At 30.1% G+C, this 23,371-nt stretch overlaps 1 protein-coding gene and 1 non-coding gene across 5 annotated transcripts in view; both read left to right on the plus strand.

Annotated features, from left to right (window-relative positions):
• Positions 1-23,371, plus strand: part of GRIK2 (glutamate ionotropic receptor kainate type subunit 2) — a 591,009-nt gene that overhangs the window by 457,164 nt on the left and 110,474 nt on the right. For 3 of the 4 annotated variants that reach the window (XM_028510071.2, XM_028510069.2, XM_036024519.1), the window contains one exon: positions 658-881. In XM_028510071.2, coding sequence (XP_028365872.1) covers positions 658-881 — 224 coding nt within the window. The remainder of the gene's footprint in view (positions 1-657; positions 882-23,371) is intronic. The other variant, XM_036024520.1, reaches the window with a different exon arrangement.
• On the plus strand, positions 1,480-1,642 carry LOC114495915. The gene has a single exon (XR_003684571.1). It is a non-coding gene; the product is annotated as a U1 spliceosomal RNA (small nuclear RNA).

Raw genomic sequence — 23,371 nt, forward strand, 5'->3', positions numbered from 1 at the left:
TTATAACATGATGAGTGAAAAGCATTAGCAATTTAACATATTTAAGCTACCGTGGAAAATTAGCGACTTCATGAAAATTGAAAAACTCATTTCCTAATGAGATTTAGGCAAAGCTGCAAGGATTTTCATTAAATAATATAAAACAAATTAGAGGGATAGAAAGAAAACTTCAGGACAGTAAACAACATCAAATTAAAAGGTGATTTTTCACAATGTTAACTATTTAAAGACTAAAAGCTTTCAACTGTGCTCAATAGTGTTAAAACAAGAAAAAAAATATTATTAACGTCTAAAAGATTTGAGATAGCTGTTAATACTACCACTTAGAATTTGACAAAAATACTTAAAAATTATAAATGTTTAGTATCATAATGATTCAGGCACTGAATGTATAATTGTTTCTTCAGTGTTTTCATCATATGTTTTTTTTTCCTTTATACTTAGCAATAAATTTTGGCTTGCTAATCTAGAAGCACATAGAAATGAGTAGCAGAGTAAATCAATACTTCAAGTCAGAGTGAAGAATGCTTTAAATGTTAATGTAATTGTTACTGAGACAATTCTCAAGTGTGATGTTTGTTTTAATTTGGTTACTGACTTTTTTCTTGTGACTTAGAACTGTTTCTTTGTTTTTCTTTTTTATATTTCTCTCTACAGAAAGCTGACCTTGCAGTTGCTCCACTGGCTATTACCTATGTCCGAGAGAAGGTCATCGACTTCTCCAAGCCCTTTATGACACTTGGAATAAGTATTTTGTACCGCAAGCCCAATGGTACAAACCCAGGCGTCTTCTCCTTCCTGAATCCTCTCTCCCCTGATATCTGGATGTATATTCTGCTGGCTTACTTGGGTGTCAGTTGTGTGCTCTTTGTCATAGCCAGGTAACATGCTCACTTTTGTGATTTTTTTGGCAATTGTTACTTCCTTTTTCTAACTAATAATTGTCAAAAGTCACAATCAGTTTTCTTTTTCTTTATTTCCCATGGGTGTACTGATGAACAATGAACTTTTAAAAGTCACATAACTTACTAAAATGTCCTAGGATGCCTTCTGGGGCAGAAAGCATGCTGGTTGTGTCATTAAGCTATAATTGTGGTAGAATTTGCTCTTGTTAATCAGAATCTAAAAGCAGTCCTAGTCACCATGATATAAGAACTATTTCATTTTAAAGATTTCCCTTGAACCAGAGAGTAGAATACTAGTATGTTTTTGCCAATTTGAATTAATAAATCAATCATAAGAAAAACCAAACTGGTAAAATTTAAAAAGGTGCCTTCTTTTTTACTGAACCAAATCTAATTAAAAAATAAACATTTGAAGTATAAAAAGACTACCATGTTTTTATACATACAATTTGTCATTTTTTCAAATAATAAATGTATCACCACATATACTGCCTTATTTTGTTGACATGTACAGTTTATTTCGGTCAGAGAATCAGAACTCAAATGCCCAATTGAAAAGTAAATAGTTCTATCTACACTTAATTGGCAGGGGACGTACCATGATCCTGAAGGTGGTTTTCCTGAGAGCAAGGGTGAGGCTTATCCCTCACCCTTGCCGACCATGTGATTTCCCCAAATGTGGGAAACTTCATTGCATAATTTGTGCTAATGGGGGACTGAATTCACGCTCTCCCCAGAAAAGAAACATGCTTTTATATTTACATAATGGCCTTTACAATAAATGATATAGCTTAATTATGTTAATTTTTGTTAATTTATTATTACTTGGGAGGTGGAAATTTGTAATAATTTCTCATTCATGCTTACATCACTATCAAATTTTTAACAACTAGATAATTTCAATATGATTAAGTTTTTTTCTGCCTTAATTAAGAACATAAAACTGCCCCTCAGGACTCAGAACACTATTATTACTCTAATGAACTTGAAAGTCATATGTTTATTATTAACTTTGAATTTTTGTATTTTAGTACATAAGAAAAGATAGTTCTAAACCCAAGATGAATTAGAATTCTACATATAGTTATTTCACATTGATAAAATTTATAATGTATGACTATAAATATGCTTTTGCCCTATCATTAACATTAAATATGTTTTTAATTATATTAAATAGGTTCTTCTGATCAATTTATCACTAAAGTATTTGTTTTTCCTTGAACTTAGTATTTTTACAGTGAAGTCATACATATTTTCCCAACAGTAAAAACATTTACTTCACTCAATTAAAAGGAAATAAAATTAGTTATGGTAATAGTATAATATTTTTGATATATTTTTATATATTCACTCCTTATACACAAATATTTTGATGTATTTACACATAAATGTTTTACAAATTTATAATATTTCACCTAATTGCTTCAATATTAGCATTTGAGTCCTTCAGGCAATTATCACTTACCTTTGACTGAAAACTCCTATTGGAACTATTTATACATATAACTTTTGCAGCTCTTTGGTGGAGAGTGTTAACACTGTTATTTGAAGTTCCTGCCCCCAGGATAAATTAGAGTATGAAGATCTCAGGCTTTTAGCTCTAGGTTCTCCTGTGTCTTGTGAAAATAAAATAGCCTTCTCATTTTAGAGAATCTTTGACTATATATATGGCCATACACTTTATATATAATGTAAACTTATATATATGTATATATACATATATATACACACATACACTTTATGGTGACTAACAAAAGCCATCCTGTTTCAAATGTATTCAGAGATGAGTCCAAGGCTTACAGTTTAAATTATTCAATGTCCAGAAGACTTTGAAATCTGTCCACAAGGCAAATAGAAGAATAAATATTGCAAGGCATAGAAGAAAACAAAATATAGAAAAATCTGCAGGTACATCTGTTTCTATTATACAGTAAATAATTAGATATCCTATATTACATAATAAATAATATTAGATATTCTTGCTAAAATAAGTTTTTAAAAATGCAGTAAAAAATTTCTTAGAGTCATTTTAAATTCCAAACTGAAACTCCCAAACCAAATACATTTTTTAATTAAAATCTACTTTGACATGGTATTGAGTTCCTCTACCATGAAAGAAGTTCATGAATGTGAATACAGAAACAATGACAAATTTCAATTGTAGAACTTAATTACCTTTGTAATTTAAATGGAATTGTGATATTTGTTATCAATTCAAAACAAATGTAGCATTTTCATTTTACCTAAGAATAAATACCTATTGGCCTTGAATGAAGTTCATAAAAATAGCTGATAGTTACCCAATTTTTCATGAGTGCTATTCTTTTAAATATTTTTCTTTAAAAAATCACTGCTAACATATTTCAATGGAGAAAAATACACAACTATAAAATAAACAAAGCATTGAGCAGATTGTTAGTTATTAGAATAATAGATTTGAGGTTTATTGAATTACCTGCTACATCATAGTATTAATATTAATTTTATGATCAATTAAGAGCAGATCATAAATGTTATAATTTGTTTTTTTAAAATTGAATTTAAAAGTAGACTGTGATTGTAATACATTTTAAAAATGTTCTCTTACTCTTATATGGAAAAGCTGATCTAAAAAAAATACTTAACGATGGTCTAAGTTTTAAAATCAGTATTAACAAGAGATATGTGTTCTTCTTTATATGTCTGGGTTTGGTTTTATAATCTCTGATCTCTTGCAAACAGTGGCATTATTGTTTGTAGCATAATGACATAACCAGCATGCTTATCTGAATTAGCTGATAAATCTTATTTAGGAGTAAAGATGAATCTGAGTTTCAGTTTTCTAGAGAAAGAATGGCATGTCCCAGGTGTCCTAACAATAGCTTTTTTCTGGTAGAGGATTTAGGAAGAAATCTTGTCTATTATGGGCTTGTACCTAATCATACTTGCTCCTAAACACTTTGCCCTTTTTCTATTCTCTTTTTCTTTGACCTAGGTTTATTAGTATAAAAATGTCAGTTAGTTATATAAAAACTGGTTAGGGAACCCACCCTTTACACTAATAATGAGAGTTATTTTTCACCTTGCTTCAAATATTTCCTTTATGAAAAAACTGATGATATTGATACACTAGATGTTATTTATAAAATGAGTCCATTTAAATTCTCATATTACAGTTTTTTTTTTCTTTCAACTGTAGTTGTCTCCAAGACAACCAGAGCTGTGCTGAAATACAGCATGTAAATCTGGTTCAGGGTTTTTAGTAGTTTGTCACACAGAGATGAATAACTAAGGACCAAACTGAAAAAAAAAAAAGGAAATAATGGCGCACACATTTCCCTCCAACAGGATTGATGTAACCATAATAATTACCCACTGAGTATATGAAAAACATTGCATATTTTATTCTGAGATTGACATTTAGAAATTAAATACAAATAAACTCTGGAGAAGAGAAATAGTACAATACCAAATTTTATAGTAAGAATATTATTTAGAGAACTGTCTTAGACTACTTAAATGAACAATTGAGTATGGTCAAAATGGGAAAAACAGTAAAATAAGGCAAGCAACATTGACTAACCTGGCCCTTCTTAGCAAGAAGAGAAAATTTAAAAAAAATCAATGTGTTAAATACATAACTTTAGTTTTTTAAGCATAAAAAAGAATATAGAATTTCTTGTATATTTTTGCCTTTAATTGCTTTGCATTATTTTCAGAACATCAGAATACTGTGTATTGTATTATTAGGTTAGGCAGTAGGGGATGCTATCCTTAAATAGGGTATCAACTGAAGGGTCTATTATTACTGTGACCACCAGAACATATGTTTTGGCTCTAACATGGTCTGTGGTCCACAAGATGATAAGGCTGTTGCCTTACTGAGAGTCCTTATACTGGTAAAAGTATTCTGTATATCTCTTGGCACTCAGAAGTAAAGATGTTCTAAACATAGTATAGATGGTTTTGATGGTTTAACTAATTTCAGAAAACCATGTCTAAAGTGTTTGCATTAACAGCTTTGATCATGGCTCCTGACTTGTATGCAAGAGCTTTTGTATTCCTGCCACAATGATGGGTGACATTTAATGTACAGTGAAGGGCAACAATGAACTATTATGTACTTGGAAATGGATTACTGTTTTGGTAGGATGTTCAATGTTAAACTAATCTGCTGCCAAAAAGACTTGTCACATTGAAATGAAATGGCAATTTTGCCGTGTGCCTTGGCCACCAAATTGCCTACCTCTTAATATAAAACCATTTCAGTTTTACCTTTCCATAACATAATTTTACATATATATATATTACTTTTATTTTTAGTCATTTTTTACTTACATATATTGCAGGGATGTCAATCTGTTATTCTTATTCCCATTTAGCAATTTTTTTTCTAAAATTTAATGAAAATTTGGTTTAAAATCATACTGTTTTGCCAATATGCCTTTCTCAAGTATGAAAGGGATCACAAATTGATTATATTAACAAATACCTCAATTATGGACTTAAAGGTGATGTTGGTTAAAAATAAATTTACTTTCAAATATGTTTCTGTAGAAGATAAGATTACTTCTACATTAATAGTTTTCTTCCATAATTGTTATTTGGTAAATTATTATAAAATAATGTAGTTCTTTATTATTAATATTTTCAGTAATGTTTATGGTTATAAAGTAGATAGGGAGTCACAAATGCAGAAAATAATTCTTAGTAGAAGTAGTAGAACCGAACTAATTAAAATTAGGTGAAAGTGGCTTCTTTACAGGTCTGGTATTTGAGGCAGGAGAGATTTGACTGAAATTATATCTATTGGATATAGAAGAGAATCTTACCATAAGAGGAAGTAAGCACATTTCTGCCAAATTTTATAAGTATATTTTAGACATTTACAAGTATGAAAGATTTGATAAAAAGGTAAAACAAAGATAACTTAAAATTAAAGTTCTTTTTCTGTGATCTGTAATCAGATGCTTGTTTGCATATTCTTTTAAAGATAAATGTGTTTGAGTATCTTTTAGAAATTTCCACATCTCTTTCCAAAATATTTTTCACATAAAATATTTTTGATTGTTAGGGTGAAATTAAGTATGTATGCAATAGCAGAAGTTTGATAGTGCATATTTATTTTTCATATTCTATGGATGTATTATTTGCCTCTGTGTCTTTCCTTGCCTCTAAATTGAACTCAGACTCCCAAAAGTGAAAAAGCTGCTTTCTGCCTAGTCACTGCAAGGGAATTCACTCACTCAGTGAATACGTCGGCCAATGAGCTTCTGAGAACTATAGTCACCTTATGATCATTTTTAGCAGTTTCAATTTAGAAGTTATACAATGTCTAGCTCAGTAAATCACAGATACTAATTTAAAAATTACAGTCTATAGATTCACATTAAGAAACCCACGAATGATAAAAATTTGAATACTTAGTAAATTATCAATATTATATGTGCTACCAAAATATGGAATCTCTGTTCTTAATGAGTGCTTTGTGGAAGATGTAAATATGTTCATACACACATATATCTCCTGACAAGAAACAGTCGTCTTGTAAGAAATTATTTTTTTCTTTGAAAGCTTGGGAAAAGTGGTATGTCGCTTCTTTGAAGTGGGCATCATGTCTCATATATTTCACAATGCTGTGAATGGCTTGTTTTGCTTCCTTTTTATTTCTTCCTCTTTTCCTTTTTGTTCTTTTTTTTTGCCACAGGATAATAATTATTTGAGGTAATTCTTAAGAACCAATGAGATAAAAAGAACCAAGCATTTCTTATCAAGTGATGCACTTATTTTCCCTTATTTTGCAGTTTCTGCGTAGCTGCTTCCCCCACAGCTACAGAACACCGGGAACTGTGTGTCAGAGGTCATCTCCTAGTTGGTTTTGTCTGGTTAATTACCAAAACAAAACTACTCTTTTGTTTTTCTATAGCCACTAGTAACCTGGTTTCCTTGGACTTTGCCGGGTGGGGTGTTCTCAGTCACCTAAGAAAGGTGTTCAAATTTCTAAACTATCCCCCCAAAGTCAGTTTTTTTTTTTTTAAATAAACAGTGTTCTTTATAAAGTATTTTCATCTATGATGGCTGATCAAGAGAGGTGAAAGCTGTGAAATCTGTGCAGGAAGTCAGTGCAACAGATATAATGAGGAAATAAATGTTCACTAGGGGTTTTGCTTATTTATTTTCTTTCTACATGTTTTTTTGTTGTACATCGATAAACATTCTGCTCACCAAAAAACAGTTGTCTTGAGAAATGTAGAGAAATAGGTCAGTTTCATGGGATAAGTGTGATACCTAAGTTAGTAAAATTTTATTTTTATCTAAATAAAGCGGATTTTTTTTTGCTGTAGATCTTTCAGATAGATGTTTTTCCTATATAGTCTTATGCTGGGTTGGTAGGTCATATGGAAGAAGTCACTGAGAGAGAAAAGGGAAAAAAACAAATACATAATGCTTGTCAACAAAAGCTGGGTTATAGTTGAGAATCATGGAGAGATTAATGTATTATGTTCTTTTTTCAGTCAGTCTATGTTTTTATGGTTGGTTATAAGAAACGATAGATACACATCACCCACTCTACACCCAATACCCCTGGCAAATGGTATTAGAGAGGTTTTCCCTTGTTTAATGCTATTATAGTTATACTTTTACGATTCTAATTTACTATAGGGAGGGAGGTTCTAAAGAAAAGAAAAAAGATTTAGAAGAAAACAGAAAACGTGCTTGTATCAACTTAAAAAAAAACTATAATGTTAAATTCACCTTCTACTTTTTCCTTTTAAGATTTTTAGGGAAAAAAGTTGGCTACCTTTTTTGTTTGTTTGTTTTTAAAGAATACTGTATTAAATATTTGTTCTATATGTAAGTAGAATATTATTATATAAAACAAGTGATAATGAAATCACCTTAATTAAATATACTTATGAACATGGCTTTCTCTTTAGATTTGCAATTAGGAAAGCTTAAAAAGTATTCCAAATCACTAGGGCACCTAAACAGCAGACATTGGCAAGCCATACATCCACAGATTTGCCTCATAAACCTTTTTTTTAGAAATGCTAACTTTTTTAACATGAAACTTACTAGCTGCATATAGTAAAAGAATTGATCTACATTGCGAGCTGTTTTTGGAGACCCAAAATGCTATTATTGATGTCAATTTGATTTTTTCATAACTCATGGGTATGAGAAAACTATAATCAATATTAAATGAAAATGTATGGGTGTGATTCATAGTGATAATTTATGACTTTATTTCTTTATGCTATGTAAAATAATGCACTCTATCCAAATTATTAATGAGTAGTAGATATAGTGTCATCAACCGGTATAACTTCATTCATTAGAGCATGTCATAACACCTTAATTGCTATAATTTTTTACATTCCATTACATAATTATATCATCAAGTTAAGTTGTTTTCATATCAATCCTGTTGGGTGTATATGAATTTTTTTTAGGAAAAATGTAATTTCTTTTGCAAATAACAATAGGAATTGATAGCATCTATTTTTTATATAAATAGTATTAGTAAAACAAATGACAACAGAAACTATTCTATTGATTTTCAATGATATAAAATATGAACTTTTCAGTGTTAGAAATATATTAATTTTATACCTATTATTAAAATTTTGTTTAGAAACCCAGAAATTAATCTGATTAACTGTTATAACTAAACTATATTAATGAAGTTATTATAAACGTCTGCATTATAAAACTATAATACTTTTTTCTATTTGGTCTAATATACGTTGGATTGAATATCATTTACTTTCAATACCTTATATATAAAATATAATTCCCACCTTCCCCCATCCCCCCACACCTGGCCTGATTATTGCTTAATTTCCTGCTATTCTTTATAAGGGATGTTTAACTCTAAATTAATTATTTTAAAATATTTTCCATTTTTATTTGCCCTGTCTGACTACTCCTGAGATGATAAAATGAAGGAACTGTATTTAAAATAAACTTTCCTATCAATAATGAATTTAATATTTGAAGCAAAGGTGAAATGGTAGGTTTTGAATGTTACTGGCATGATAAAATTATAAACAGAATAGGGCTACAACTGTCATCTAAGTTGGTTCAGAATATGCACCTGAATATTACTTTAACATAATAATATTAGGTAAGTGTTTCCCTGCTTCCCTTACTATTATTGGTACGGAGAATGGGGGTGCTGGGAGGTGTGTTTTAATATTAGCTTAGCAGTTCACTAGACTGACTGAAGCTATGTTTTGAAAACTGTTATGAAAAGTGATTTTACCAAGAAAATTGAAAATAGTGATAATTTTGTTTGTAAAAGGAGATGAAAAAATAAATTCACAGTCAGGGAAATGTATGTTGTTTTCAAAATTTTCACATCACTAAATCAATTTTCAATTAGGGTTTTACATATTTTTAAATCAGGAAAATATTTAAAACAATTTTGCCAAAAATTTAAATATACTTATATCTGTAGTTCTTAATTTAGAAAGTTAATTTAATGCTTTCCAAACATACTTCAGTTGCTTTAGATACCAAACTGCATATGCAGTGCATACACCTTAACTTTTAAGTATTTAATTGATATATTTGGTTCAATAGTATAATTTCAAATGTTTAGTTGAAAGAAAGCTCACAACTCATTAAACCTTATGAAACTTATTAAAATTAATTTTATAGTTAAATTTCATGAGGAAAAAAAACTTATGTGCCTTGCATGTTTATGGTACCTGATTTGCTATTTTTGTATAATCCAGATACTTGCATATTAGCTAAACCAGTTTAAATGTCCAAGTGAGGCCATTTAAAACAAAATGCTATTTTCAAATGCTAGTTTCAAAGTATCCTTTTTCTAAAAGACATAGTCTGTTTCATTTTTCAGTATTAGAAACCACATGACCACCTGACTGATCTGAGGGCAGTCTGCTTTGAGCCTTTTAATAATGGACTTACTACTTTTAAAATCCTTAGCAAGTGTGTTGCAAGCTAAACACTTGCTTCTGCTCTGTAAGTCTAAGAGAGAATTCTTTCAAGTGTAAATTATGCTCATATTGATTTTAAAATGATTACCTCTTTAATGTTTGCTACGGAACTTACAAATAAATAATGATATTGGTAAGAGATTATTGATAAGACAAACCTATACTCTATTATGCAATGTTGATATGTGGGGGATTTTCCTTATTATTCCAAATTTAAAGCCACTCTTAATTTAATTTGATTGGACAATTGGGTGTTTTTTTAAAAAAATGGTATTTGCAGCTATTTAATGAAACTATATAAAAGCCATTGTATAATTTTAAAAATAAATTCCAGCTTTAAGTTTAGAATTCTACTTTTTATTTTCACATTTGTAAAATTGTCTGTTACAGCAAGTAAAATTCCTTTTTCTCAGAAATTTTAAAATGATCAATAGGTTATTATAAGGATTTTTTACTTCATAATAATAAAACCAATCTTAGCTTGTTTAAAACTTAAGTAAATTGCATATAGAATTATGACTTACTTTTATTTAAAAACATAAATTTCTTAGGATAATGATAGGTCACAGGATCTGAAACTAGCCTATTGTTGAAGTTAATTTCCTACATCAAATAAAAATTTTAAACAGTAATCAGTGGGAATGCCTACATTTTGAAGACATTTATCATTTATTGCTTCTAGTAATAGTGATGTTTATTTTTCCTCAAGATTATAGTTTTACTAAAAATGGATCTCAATTTAAATTTGTCATTAATAAATTACAAATCAAAATAACTGATCATTGTTACCATCTCATTAAGCCCTTCCAATCCATTCAGGTCTCTTTAATAATATGTTCAATGGCATATTATTATAGCATTCATATACCAATAACCCTTGTATTTCACTCTGTATAAATCTGGTGACTTTGTGGTACTAAAACTACTAATATACAAGGCTAAGGTTAATGAATGAACAAAAAACCACAAATATTTAACATAAATTATGTGTATTTTTCAGTGGTGTGATATGTATTGTTTAATAGCTGGCTAAGGCAAAGAGAAATTTGTAGCAATTTGCCAGTTTAGTCATATAAATACTACCACTATAGCCAATGTCAAGCCATCAGTGGTAGAGTCTCAGTGCCAAATTGTGGACATAATGCAGGGTTTACTCTCTCAAGACAGTAAGAGCTACTAGTGTACTACTAACATATAACATGCTCGAGTGAAAGAAAAACATAGGTCATAGAAGTGAATAACAATTAGTCCAGATGGAATGTATTCATGTAGATAGATATTGAGAGGGTATCAAAAAGATATGGGGAAGATAATGGTAAGGTTGTAGAACCTTGAAAGCAGTAGATTTTCAAGGTTCTACAATTTATCAATACAATTTATTAATACAATTGAATTTTTTCAGCAATTAATTATTGATACAATTGGAACATCTTATTAATGCAATTATTAATTTACTTATAATAAATGCAATTAATCAATTAGTAATTTTATTAATATAATTAGAACTTTTATTAATGCAATTAGAGCTTTCTTTTTTTTTTTTTTTTTGTCATGGCCTGCAACCCAGGCATGTACCCTGACTGGGAATCAAACCTGCGACACTTTGGTTTGCAGCCCACACTCAATCCACTGAGCTACACCAGCCAGGGCTCAATTAGAGCTTTTTATTAATGAAATTTAAAACTTTTATTAATACAATTAGACCTTTTGCAGTAATTCTATACCTAAATACCAATTTATCATTCCAGTTGTGATGATAATTTGATATCTAAGCAATTAGCATAATTTTGAAATTAACCGAATGTTAAAATATTTATGGAAAGAGAAAGTACCCCAGGGGAAACTTTAGCTGTATGATAGGCTCATGAAATGAGCCATGGTGGATGCTGATGTTTTCTGAATTATTGAGATTCTGTCATTAAAGTAGAAAACTTTAACTCTTTACCTAGACAATATTGAACAATGCAATGATTTTCATAGCTTATAATTTTTAATAAAAAATTTCCAAAAAAATAAAATTTTTAAGATCATTCAGTAACAATATTGTAAATGCTGATAAATGTCCTCTGATAGTTCAGTAATATAGGTTCAGAGCATATGGTAGTAGGAATAGCTTCACATGTAGAGAATCAGAAACCTGATAGAATAGTTACTTAAATAAATAGGAGATTATTTTTTTATGGAGTCTTACAGTAGGCAGGGCAAGACTGAAACAGTGTTGAAAGATGACATCAAGTAACTTGGCACCTTCTGTGTACCTGCCGCACTAGTCAGAGACTGAGGCTTCCGTCCTCATGACTGCGGGATGGCCACTGCAACTCCAGGCATCATGTCTGCATCCCAGCAGACAGAAGGGAGAAAGAATAATGCGCACAAGTCAAAAACACAATGTCTTCAATTCAGAAAGGAAGTTCTTTCTTTATTTACATCTTATTGGCTAGAATTGTGTTGCTTGGTTATCCCAAAAGAGGTGGCAGATGTAAGTCTTATATCTGAATATATTGCTGACTCAGTTTTTCATAAGAAAGAAGATGTTATTGGGTACGCTATTGACTGTCTGCCACAGGAGTTTTTAAATTGTTAGGTAACATATGACCACACATGAAATACTTTTAAATTTCTTATTTCCAATATTTATTTTTGAAATTATCTTTCTCATCTGTTATTAGGGTACCTGTATCTAAGCAGTCTGACTACTCCCTTTCTTAGTTTAAAAAAACATTCCTTTAAAAATGAGTTAATGAAGCTTGTTTAAGAATTTGTCAAAAGTAAGTATAAATATTTTGTATTTTAGAGATTTGTTCTTTCTCTCTGGTCCTGGCCTATATCCCTGAAATATGAATATACCAAATTAATTTTATATGTGAAGCATTACTTTTTATTTAAATATTAAGTGATGCTATCAAAATATACATTTTCAGTCCTATAAAATAAACTTTTTAAAAAATAATGTATTTATTATTTTTATAAAGAGGGGAAAGGAGAGAGAAAGAGAGGGAGAAAAATATTGATGTAACTAGAGGTGGTGGAAATGGGAGGGAGGTGGGGAGCACTGGGAAGTGGGCTGGGATGGGAGTAAAAGACAGAAAACTGTACTTGAACAACAATTAAAATAAAAAAATTAAAAACAGTACTACTTTACCACTAGGTATAAATAAAAATCTGAAATGTTGTTGACCACTATGAGAAAGTCAATGACTCTAATGAATAAGTAATTAATCTTTTCTATAAGCCATTTGGTTTCCATTCTTCATTTTTAATAAAATTTAAAAGCAAAAAAAAAAAAAAAACAATGTGAGAGAGAAACATTGATCAGTTGCCTCTTGAATGCCCCCAGATTGGGGACCAGCCTTGAACCCAGGCATGTATCACGACTGGGAATCAAACCTGTGATCTTTCGCTTTTCAGGATGACACACAGCCAACTGAGCCACACCAGTCAGGCCAACCCTGGTTTATTCTTTGTGTAGGAGAGTTCAGTACCTCCATGCTTTCCCTACCTCTTCTAAAATAATGAAGGAGTTAGAGCAAGGAAAACGTGTTTACTGTGGAAGTGTTCATAATACATACACAATATAAATGTACTACAGCACACCACTGGGCAGTTTTTACCAAGGGGTTAAAATTAACCCAAGAGAGTTAAAATTAACCCAACAGAGTTACTATAATCAAGTAAGATTAGGGGAACTATATCCTAGATCTCAGAACTTCACTGTTAAAAAATTAAAGGATCTGAAAAGTCTTACAGTAAAGAAATCTGGTTATGTTAGTTTAACTGCATTTTCCAAACATGCTATTTGGCCATGAGACACCTTTTCCTTTATAATCTCAACATTATCTCTTATCATATGTTTTATATTAATAACCAATTAGTTAGCCTGCTAAATCAAAAATGTGAAGTGTTACTATAATGTGTGAATTCATTTAAATTTTTTGTTTTCTTCATATAAATTTCATGTAGATGAAATTACCTGAACAAGACTTGACTTAATGTCTATGCTTCTGATTTCTTATGGAATTATTATAAGAGCTCATCTGCTTATGTTCACAAAAAGTAAAATAATGAATATGGAAATTTTAAATTTAATTATGAAACTTAAAAAATTAACTTCTATTTAAAAGTGACAGTTTATATACCCTGGCTGGTATAGCTCAGTGGATTGAGCATGGGCCTGCAAACCAAAGCATTGCCAGTTTGATTCCCAGTCAGGGCACATGCCTGGGTTGCAGGCCAGGTCCCCAGTAGGGAATGTGCGAGAGGCAACCATACATTGATGTTTGACTCCCCCTCTTTCTTGCCCCCCTTCCCTCTCTCAAAAAACATATAAATAAAATCTTTTTAAAAAAGACAACTTATGTTTGATTGTAAATTGTTTTTCTATTAAATTATCAGAAAGACACTCATTGAATATTTAAGAAAACCTTTCTCTACATGCATAAAAATTATAAAATAATTACATAATGAGAAAAAATACAAAAAAGACATTTTAAATTACATACATACATAATTAAAATGTCTTTTAAAAATACATAAGAGACATTTTAAAGTAATGATAAACCTAGCAACTATGCTCTGCTTTTCATACTGGGAAATTATGATTCAAGAGAAAATATATATGGCTTAAATAAATTCCAATTTTATTAATAATATTACCATGTGTTTTAATGAAGTGTTTTGAAAAATAGTTGATAATGTTATTTTCTGTTTATTGCAAAGATGAAATTAATTACTGATTCTTATAGAAATGATCAGCAATCTAGGTAGATAAATTGTGCAGATTTTGATTTGAGACATAATTTTGAAGCTACATATTTTTATGAGGTTGTATTTTTTTTGTTAGAGCCTTATTTGCCCATTTTATGACCCAGACTCTATAAATAGGACTGAAGAACGTCACTGTATTTGAAATCTCATTTACATGTTAGACAACATCAAATGGTAATTATTAATGGCCTAGCTGTAGCTGAAATACAAGGGTTGTGAGTGCAAAAGCCAGAAAATTAGTGAATTCAGTAACATGCAAGCCTACGGTGTCAAATACTCAGCTATAGTAATATCAAAATGCCTTGTCTGGCGACAACCAATAATTTTTATCTACATGATTCTAGTTTGTTCATCTTATGCAGGTTGGGCAGATAGCAATTTTGAATGGCTTATCTTGAAATGAATGCAATTATCAGAGGATTATATGGTCAAACTTGCAAAGCATTCATTCATTTTAATCTTTTGTAGGTAAGTCTTCTGGCTCTTATTGTACACTGTCTTTTTAGTTAATGGGAAGTATTAGAAATTAGGTCTTAGCCTATTTAAAATAAAATATTCTGGTAGATAATAACTTAATAAATGGCAGCTGCTTTTTTGCAAATTGTGACCAAGTGTTTATTTGTTTTCTAAAACCAGTGTCAGTATATTATTTGTTTACTTTGTGATCATAAGATAGTATATACCCAAAATATTAAACCTATAATCATAATTTATAACAAGATTGGGAATATATAAATTCAGATTGGGCTCTAAATAATAATATATCATGAATTTTTGGTCAGTGATTCACATTGTTTGAAAATTATTCCATCTGGCTCTATTAACCATCTCAGCCTGTCTGTTCCTCTCCCTCCAAACAGTACTATCCATGTAAACAATAATTTGAAAAATATATTTATGTATTTTTATTCATAATTCCTAATATATATTTATTTTAGATAAACTTCCATTGACTATACTTGAACTATTTCTGAAATAAAAAGGTAACTGTTTTATCTTTCAAGTTTGATTAAGTGAAAAAACATTACAGGAGTCAGTTACAGTTTTGTGGATGAATATTCTGAATAACAAAGGTGACTTTTTCATTTCAAATACTGCAACTGGAGACATTAATGAGACAATAATCTGATCTCCTTATCTTCTAACTCAAATATGGAATTCCATTCTAAAATGTCATTATTAATAAAATATACACAAAATATTAGTTAAAAATTTCAAATTGTTGAGAGAAGCTACAGTTTTTCTTTTCATTTTCAACCAGGGTATTTTAAAGGAATTTTGTATAAAAGGATTTCCAACAAATGTTTTAACTCTTGAATTTTAGTGATAAAGTAAGTTCTTGTGTATGTGTGTATAGGTGAATTGTGTTTTAAAGCTTGGGGGTTAATCCACTTTCCCCCACCAATTTTTGACTACCCGTCTTTGTAAAATACTAACTAAGCAACGTGCAGAAATAGAAACTTGTGTCCTATCTAAATGGAAGGATTTCAAATTTAATATTATGAAAGGACAAATGTGCACGGGACGGTACCAGATAATAATGAAGTAGTCCATTCAGAGGCATGAAAGGTGAGGGGGATTCCGAAAGAACACAAAATCTGCACAGTAGACTCAAGAGGTTAGAAACGAACAGCTGGCACTTCAGTGTTAAACACTGTCCACAGAAGATGATGAGATGATGTCACCCGAGTGATAGGTTAGTCTGTAACATATCTGAAGTCTATATACCACACTACAACAAACAACGAGCAATCCCACCTGCAGTTTCTGGCTCTACTAACCACATGTAATTTACCTGAGATTTAATTTATTGGCCTAATAAATAATGAGTTAGTCCACACTAAGAGGTGATAGTATAGCAAACAACAACACACTGCTTATGACTGTTAGTTATTTCTTATTTATTGTTTTAAAATCCAAGTACTTGTACAATCATCAATTAATGAACAAAAGTATTGTGAACAAAGCCATGAAGTCATCAAATCTTTAAAAGATTATGAACTAATTGTCAGAGACTTATGGTGTAAAGACAATGAGATTGTTGCACAAAATTCAGAAAATTATTCAAATATGATATTTTGAAGGCAGAAGTATAAATAAATGTATCAATAATATAAAGTATTAAGGAATATGATTTGGATATATAATATTTAAATATAAACTGGGACATATATGTCATTTTATAATACAGAATCATAAGTTCTTGAAACACTTTTAAATAAATTAGATTAGTGGAATGACAGGAATTGTCTGTGTCATTTAAAGCTTTAAGACATGTAGGAAAACTGAATTATATGTTTAAAAACAATAAAAGTACATATACCATGTCAGAAAACCTAATGTATAAAGTTCTATGTCTGTGACTGATAAACAAAATTTGAACATATAATCAATGGCACTTCTTGCTTTAAATGAAGAAAATGAGGTCTGAAGATGCAAGACAACTTGACACAGGTCAAATATTAATCACAGACCTGGAGCCCTAAGTCAACCCTGAGTCAAAACTTAGCCTTAACAGACGCATTAACACAATTCCACTTTCACAATTATAATTAAAGTTCAGCTTAAGTCTTGACTCTGCTAGACCTTAAAAAGTGTTATAGCTAATAATGTGTTTTGTGGTTTTTAGAAAGAATCTGTTTTCTGATAATATTTAATATTTTAGATATTGGCTTGCTACATTTTTTAACTTCCTTTCCCTAGAAGCTCTTACAATGTTTTTAATCTTTATGACTACACCATCAATTTCAAGTTCCATTAGTTAAATAATATTAGATAATATGCTATATTTTACTTTGTCAGTTAGTATCTGATTTATTTTTTAAGCCATTAAATATACCCTAATTTAATGTGCATCTTTTCATTGTTCTCAAGGCCATAGGAATTTTCTTTTCCTCCTTTCCTTTGTTCTTTACCGCTTTCTTTGTCTTGTAATATAGAGTGCATGTTTCTGAGTTTTTTCTTTCTTTCTGTATTTCCTAACTGACTCTCAGTCAGAACTTTTCAGCAAGATTTACTCATTTTTCTCAGTCCAGTGTTATCTCTGAAATGTTAACTGGTACAGAGTTTATGTAATATCCTCTCATGCTTTTATTTATTATGTTGTCTTTGGTTGTTTTAAAATATTAGTAAAGTATATAAAGCTAGGCTAGATGCATTAAGAAATCTTTGCATCATCTTATTAAGGCAACTTTCCTACATACCAATATTCATTAAATTAGCTCTGTTTTGTCTTTCATGTAGTTTTGAGGATACATGAGTTGCCAATATCTAAACACATTTGAATGAGGTAAGATTTTGTTCCAAAAATTTTACTTATTCTGGTATTATCATTTTTTTTTTCTGCAGGGTTGAATATGAATTAAAGTAAATATTACTACTGATAATGTTATGTTTATATGGAAATTTCAGGAACTTTAATAAGTCACTGTTATTTTAAAAGAAGTCAGAGGAGAAGCAAAAAGTAAAATATAATAGATAATAGGATTTAGTAGAAATAGTATTACTTATAAAAATAATGTAGAATAATTTATTATGTTCACTATCATTTAATTAATGAATTTGCAGAATGTAATATATTTAATGAATACATTGATTCAAGTAAAAGCATGTCTATGAAAAGACAGATTAAAAAAAGAATAAAAAGAAAAACATTCACAAAAAGTAGCAGATAAACACAAACAAAGGAAAATGAAATAAAACAATCATAATAAGAGCATTATAAAATTGTTTTGAAAAAAATTGATAATTTTATACAACTTCCTGTTTTTATACATGAGGAAATTGGGGAACTGAGTGGTTGAAAAGACTTATTGGAAGTCACATAGTCAAAGTCATTGTCAGGACTAGTAATACAGGTCTCTCAAATATAACATAGATTTTAAAGTACTCTCTTTAAAATACAGATTATAAAGGACATTTTGAATTATTAGTGTTAACCTAAAAATAAAAGGCCAAAATGAGAGGCAACAAGATGGATTTTATTTACGATCCAAAGAACGAATATTCAGAAGGACTGATTTAAGAAGAAACCCAGAGAGTGTTCTCATTAGAGGGTAAGACAAAGTTTATAATTTTTGAAAAAGGAACAAGTAATAATTACATGACTAGAAGAAAGGAATTCCTATTGGTGTAAGTCAAGGAAGGAATTCTTACAGGTACAAATAAACTGTTATTCTTTAACTATATATGGTGGAGCTAATTCTAACGAGGGTCTTTAACTATCAGTCTGGTAGTCAGAGTATCTGCTGTCCTTTCATACAAATAGTTGTTTGGAAGACCACCATGTGGCTTTGGTCCAGGCCAAAGGTTATTTTGCCTAAATAAAAAATTCCTTGGGTTTGATGCACAAGACACGTGAGACAGTTCTTCTGGGATGACAGCTCCAACTCCACTCTGCAGTGGCTCCATTTATATTACTTTTCATGTTACTAAAACTAAATTCAAGTGTAAAGAGCTTGTTAAATAATTACAAGGTGTTCCAGAGGGGATCAAACATTATTCATGAGAATTTGATAAAATCATTGTCTCTGCCATCAGTGTGAAAGGGATTTTAGATATTAATATTAGAAGTTGTATTGAAATACTTCAATTTTTTTAGAAAAATCCTCACCTGAGGATATGTTTAGTGATTTGAGAGAGAGAGACAGAGAGAGAGAGAGAATCAATCAGTTGCCTCCTTTATAGGCCTGACCGGGGACCTGAATTGAACCTGCAACCTAATTTTGTACCCTGATAAGGAGTCAAACCTACTGTGCATGGAGCGACAGGCCAACCAACAGGACCACCCAGCCAGGGCAAAACAACTTTTTAAAAACATGATGACTGAGATAATTAGTCCTGAAAATCTCTATAAAGAGGAAGTAATTATTATAGGAAGTAATAATTTAAAGGCTTTAAATATATTCTAAGATCCTTTCAGAGTGCATGGTGAATATTTGAATGCTAAGTGAGAAGAGGATTTATTTTTTTAAATAAGATCATTAGGGGTTTAGAAAAAAAAGGTACTGCTACAAAAAGTTAGAACAGTTTATCTGGTTGGTAGAGCAGGTAGTCAAGCCTGAGATGAAAAAAATATTTTAAGACATTAGAGAACTGAGAGCTTAGAGAAATAAACAGACACAGATGGATTTCCTGGCCTGTTTTTATGAACACATTTTCTATTTTATTGCACTGGGATAAGTAAATTACTATAAATAAATCAAAATGAAGAAGAAAATTCATCTTTTGGAAATGTACAAAATTTGTCTTTTCCTCTGAAAAAATACATGACTAAATGTATGTGTACAGGGTGGGCAAAAGTAGATTTACGTTGTGAGTATTCAAATCACAGAGTTAATAGAGCTGTTGCAGTGATCATAACCTGCATGTCTTTCCATACAGACAACTGTAAACCTACTTTTACCCACCTCTGTATATATTTCTGTATATATACATATACATAAATACATATATACATACATATACATTTATATGTGTTGTAGTTGAATGTGAAAAACAATTTGTAATTGCAGAATAAAAACCCTTTAATTATACAAATATAATAGAAAAATCATTGATAGAAATAAAAATCTAATAAAATGTTTAAAGTTTTGAGAACACAAACTAATAAAAATATAATGTATAAAATATATTATTTAATAACTATATAAAAACAAATATAATCTACAAAATGTTATTGTACATAGTTATAAAGTAAAATGTAAGCATTAATCAGACTCACTGAAAATTATTTTTTATATTTTATAAAGAATAGGAAACATTTATTAAATATTATCAGTGGTATATTTTTCTGCACTAAAGAGAAGATAGACATAGTTATAATTTAATGCAAAAATGTGTTATATATGCTAAATAATTCAGAGTCATTATTTTGCACTGAAAACTATTATTTGCAAGTTAAATTATTGTAAATATTTGATAATTTTAAAGTAATTGACTAATGAGCTATGTCATTTTAAAAATCCATGTGTTTAGGGAATTTTCTTTGTTAAAATTGATAGTACAATTTAGAAAAAAATGTTATGTTTTTTCTTAAAGTTATTAACTTCATTTTAGAATTTTATATCTAATTATATATGTTATAGTGATTGATAGATAAATCATATCTTGTTTCAAAATTTAGTTACTGGTTAATGATGTATTATATTGTCTACTACTACTATATATCTACTAATCTACTATTCTATTATAAAACTTAAGAGGTCTAAATAAATCTGTTTGTCTAGATTCCATCTTAATCTAAAACACATCAGTTTTTCAGCTTATTTGGTTTTCAGTTTATTTGGTTGATTGGCTAAAATAAAAATTCTGGAATCATCTATGTGTTTATAAAAGTATAATATTTGTCTTTTAATACATGCTCATATCTATCTATAGCTATATATTCTAGATCTATATCATTTATATATCTACTAAGGGAAGAAAAATGACTACCAGTTTTCTAGTCCTCTAAAATACAATAGGAAGTAATAAGTAACAAATCTGCCCAAATTATGACCTGAAAGTAATAAATGTAGTGTAAAGAAGCACTAGCTGGATTGAATAAAGGAATGACATATACATAAAATTTTCTTTAAAATTTAATGACTTACAGGAAAAATGTGTCTATTTCTTTAAATGTAATAAAAGTTATCTGGTAGTTTTAGTATATTTCTTGCTGGTTTAGTATGTTTTATATTAGAAGATATTGAATTAAAGCTTCACCTAGACATTCTTTGCACTTAATGGTAACTATTATTTGTACTGATCAGATTTGTTTTTTAAACATTTTAATATTTAAATATTTTAGGTAATTAAATATGTTAACATTGACCATCCTCTATTTTATCTTGAATTTAACCCAATACAACTCCTTATTCTTCAGAATCTGACATTAAAAACAGTTCAAGCAATGGTCTCAGCCAAGCTTCTCACAAAGCATTCTTTGTACCATAATTCAGAAATCAAGACATTCAGGGAGTAAAGAGAACTTGAGAGCATTTAATCCAGCACCATCATTTTACAAAAAAATGTCATGAAGTAACTTGTCTTATTATACAATCAGTGAGCAAATGAGAGAGAGAGAGAGAACACACGGAAGGCACCATAGACAAAACTACATCTGTTGTATAGATAACTGCCAATTAAATTGTTCTGTGTTGGGCATCTACCAAGCTTGCACAGATACCCTGAAGCATTATTTCAAAAAATAACAAGCAAATATAACAAAAAGGTATGTCTTATGTTAAGTAATTAGAGCAAGATAAGGACTTTTAAAAAATAATTGTTAAAACAGCAAACAATAGGCTCTCTAAACAGCTATTTCAGCTCCCAGTAGTTAGCATCACTTAAGTGGAAAAAGGACCCCAGTGTTCTGCAGCCCTGTCAGCACTCCGCATGTATGTGTTTCTCTTCAAGTCCTGCTCAAGGACTGTGTTATCAACAGTGGTCACCAGTGGTGGGGAAGCTGTGTCTTAAAGGGCTGAATAAGGGCTGTAACTTTTCTCTGTGCACATTTAAAAGCCAAGCTTTTATTCATAGCCCCAAACTTGCTAACAGATGAGTATTATTGTACCTAGAATTCAGTTTCATGAAGAGATCTGTTGTTTCTTAGTATTTCTGAACTACCTGATCTAGTTGCATGTTGTTTCCTGTGTCATCAGAAAATATCTTGTACTATCTTCATAGCAAAGTTTATAGTGAACATGCATAATCAACACACCATCAGTTAAAGGAAATAAAACAAACTGGCAACAATTTTGAAAGTCTCTTCAATAACTGATCATCAAAAATCAGAAAATAATACATGCCAAAAATAAATGTGGGCAATTCCATAACAATGAAAAAACAATCTTGTACTCACTGCTTTTGTGTGCTCTCTTTAGTAGCCTGGCCCTTTAGTAGCTGCCTGAGTGAGCATCTGAATATTCCTTTTTACTTTTTAAAGGAAGTAAGTTTTTCCAGGTAGTGTTTCAAAACAAGTCATATCTTAGGTCTCACCAGTCACTCTTTAGGAAACTCAAATTTACAGTTAAAATAATAGATAACTGATATTAATTAAGTATTTTTACTTCTACTCATTTTTTAATGTGCATATGTTTATAGTCATTCTGGTATTTTGCTTACTGTTAAAGAAAAAGGGTTAACTGAATGAAATGTAGAAGTGTTATGATTTTAAATATATTTTATGATCTTTGTAGGTTTAAAACAGGAGGAGAAATTTCATCAGTAGTTTAAAAGTGAAATAATCCTGCTCAGGAAGTAGGTCACAGAGACAGGTAGGCAGGGTAAACAGGATTAAGACAAAACTGTTCAGTTTCTACTAGCTGTCAATCAAGCAAGTACAAGTGTGGTAACCTAGCACTTCCTTGATAACATAGATATTGAAGAGCAGATAATCTCAGTAAGGTTTTGTGAACACCAGAGTACCTTTATATTACGCTTAAGAAATCCCATATGCTCTTGATTGAGAGGCATTGTTCTGATAATTATTCACTAAAAAGAGACCCTTCCCTGTATCTTCTATACTCAGTAATGTCGCATATTCCAAATAACATGAAAGAAAACACTAGAATATTTCATTTTTCTGTATACATGGGCTCTATAAAACAATAGTGTTTATACTTCTAGTTTTGTTCTAATGCTATAGGAGTATAAACTTAAATGACAAGCTTTCTTCCTTTAGTTTATTATCCTAATAAGAGAATTACATTTTAAAAAGATGAAAAAATTTGTATTAAATAAAGACAAATAGAAGGAGTATTGGGGGGTTGTAGA

This window comes from Phyllostomus discolor, chromosome 4 (assembly GCF_004126475.2).
Source record: "Phyllostomus discolor isolate MPI-MPIP mPhyDis1 chromosome 4, mPhyDis1.pri.v3, whole genome shotgun sequence".
Lineage (NCBI taxonomy): Eukaryota > Metazoa > Chordata > Mammalia > Chiroptera > Phyllostomidae > Phyllostomus > Phyllostomus discolor.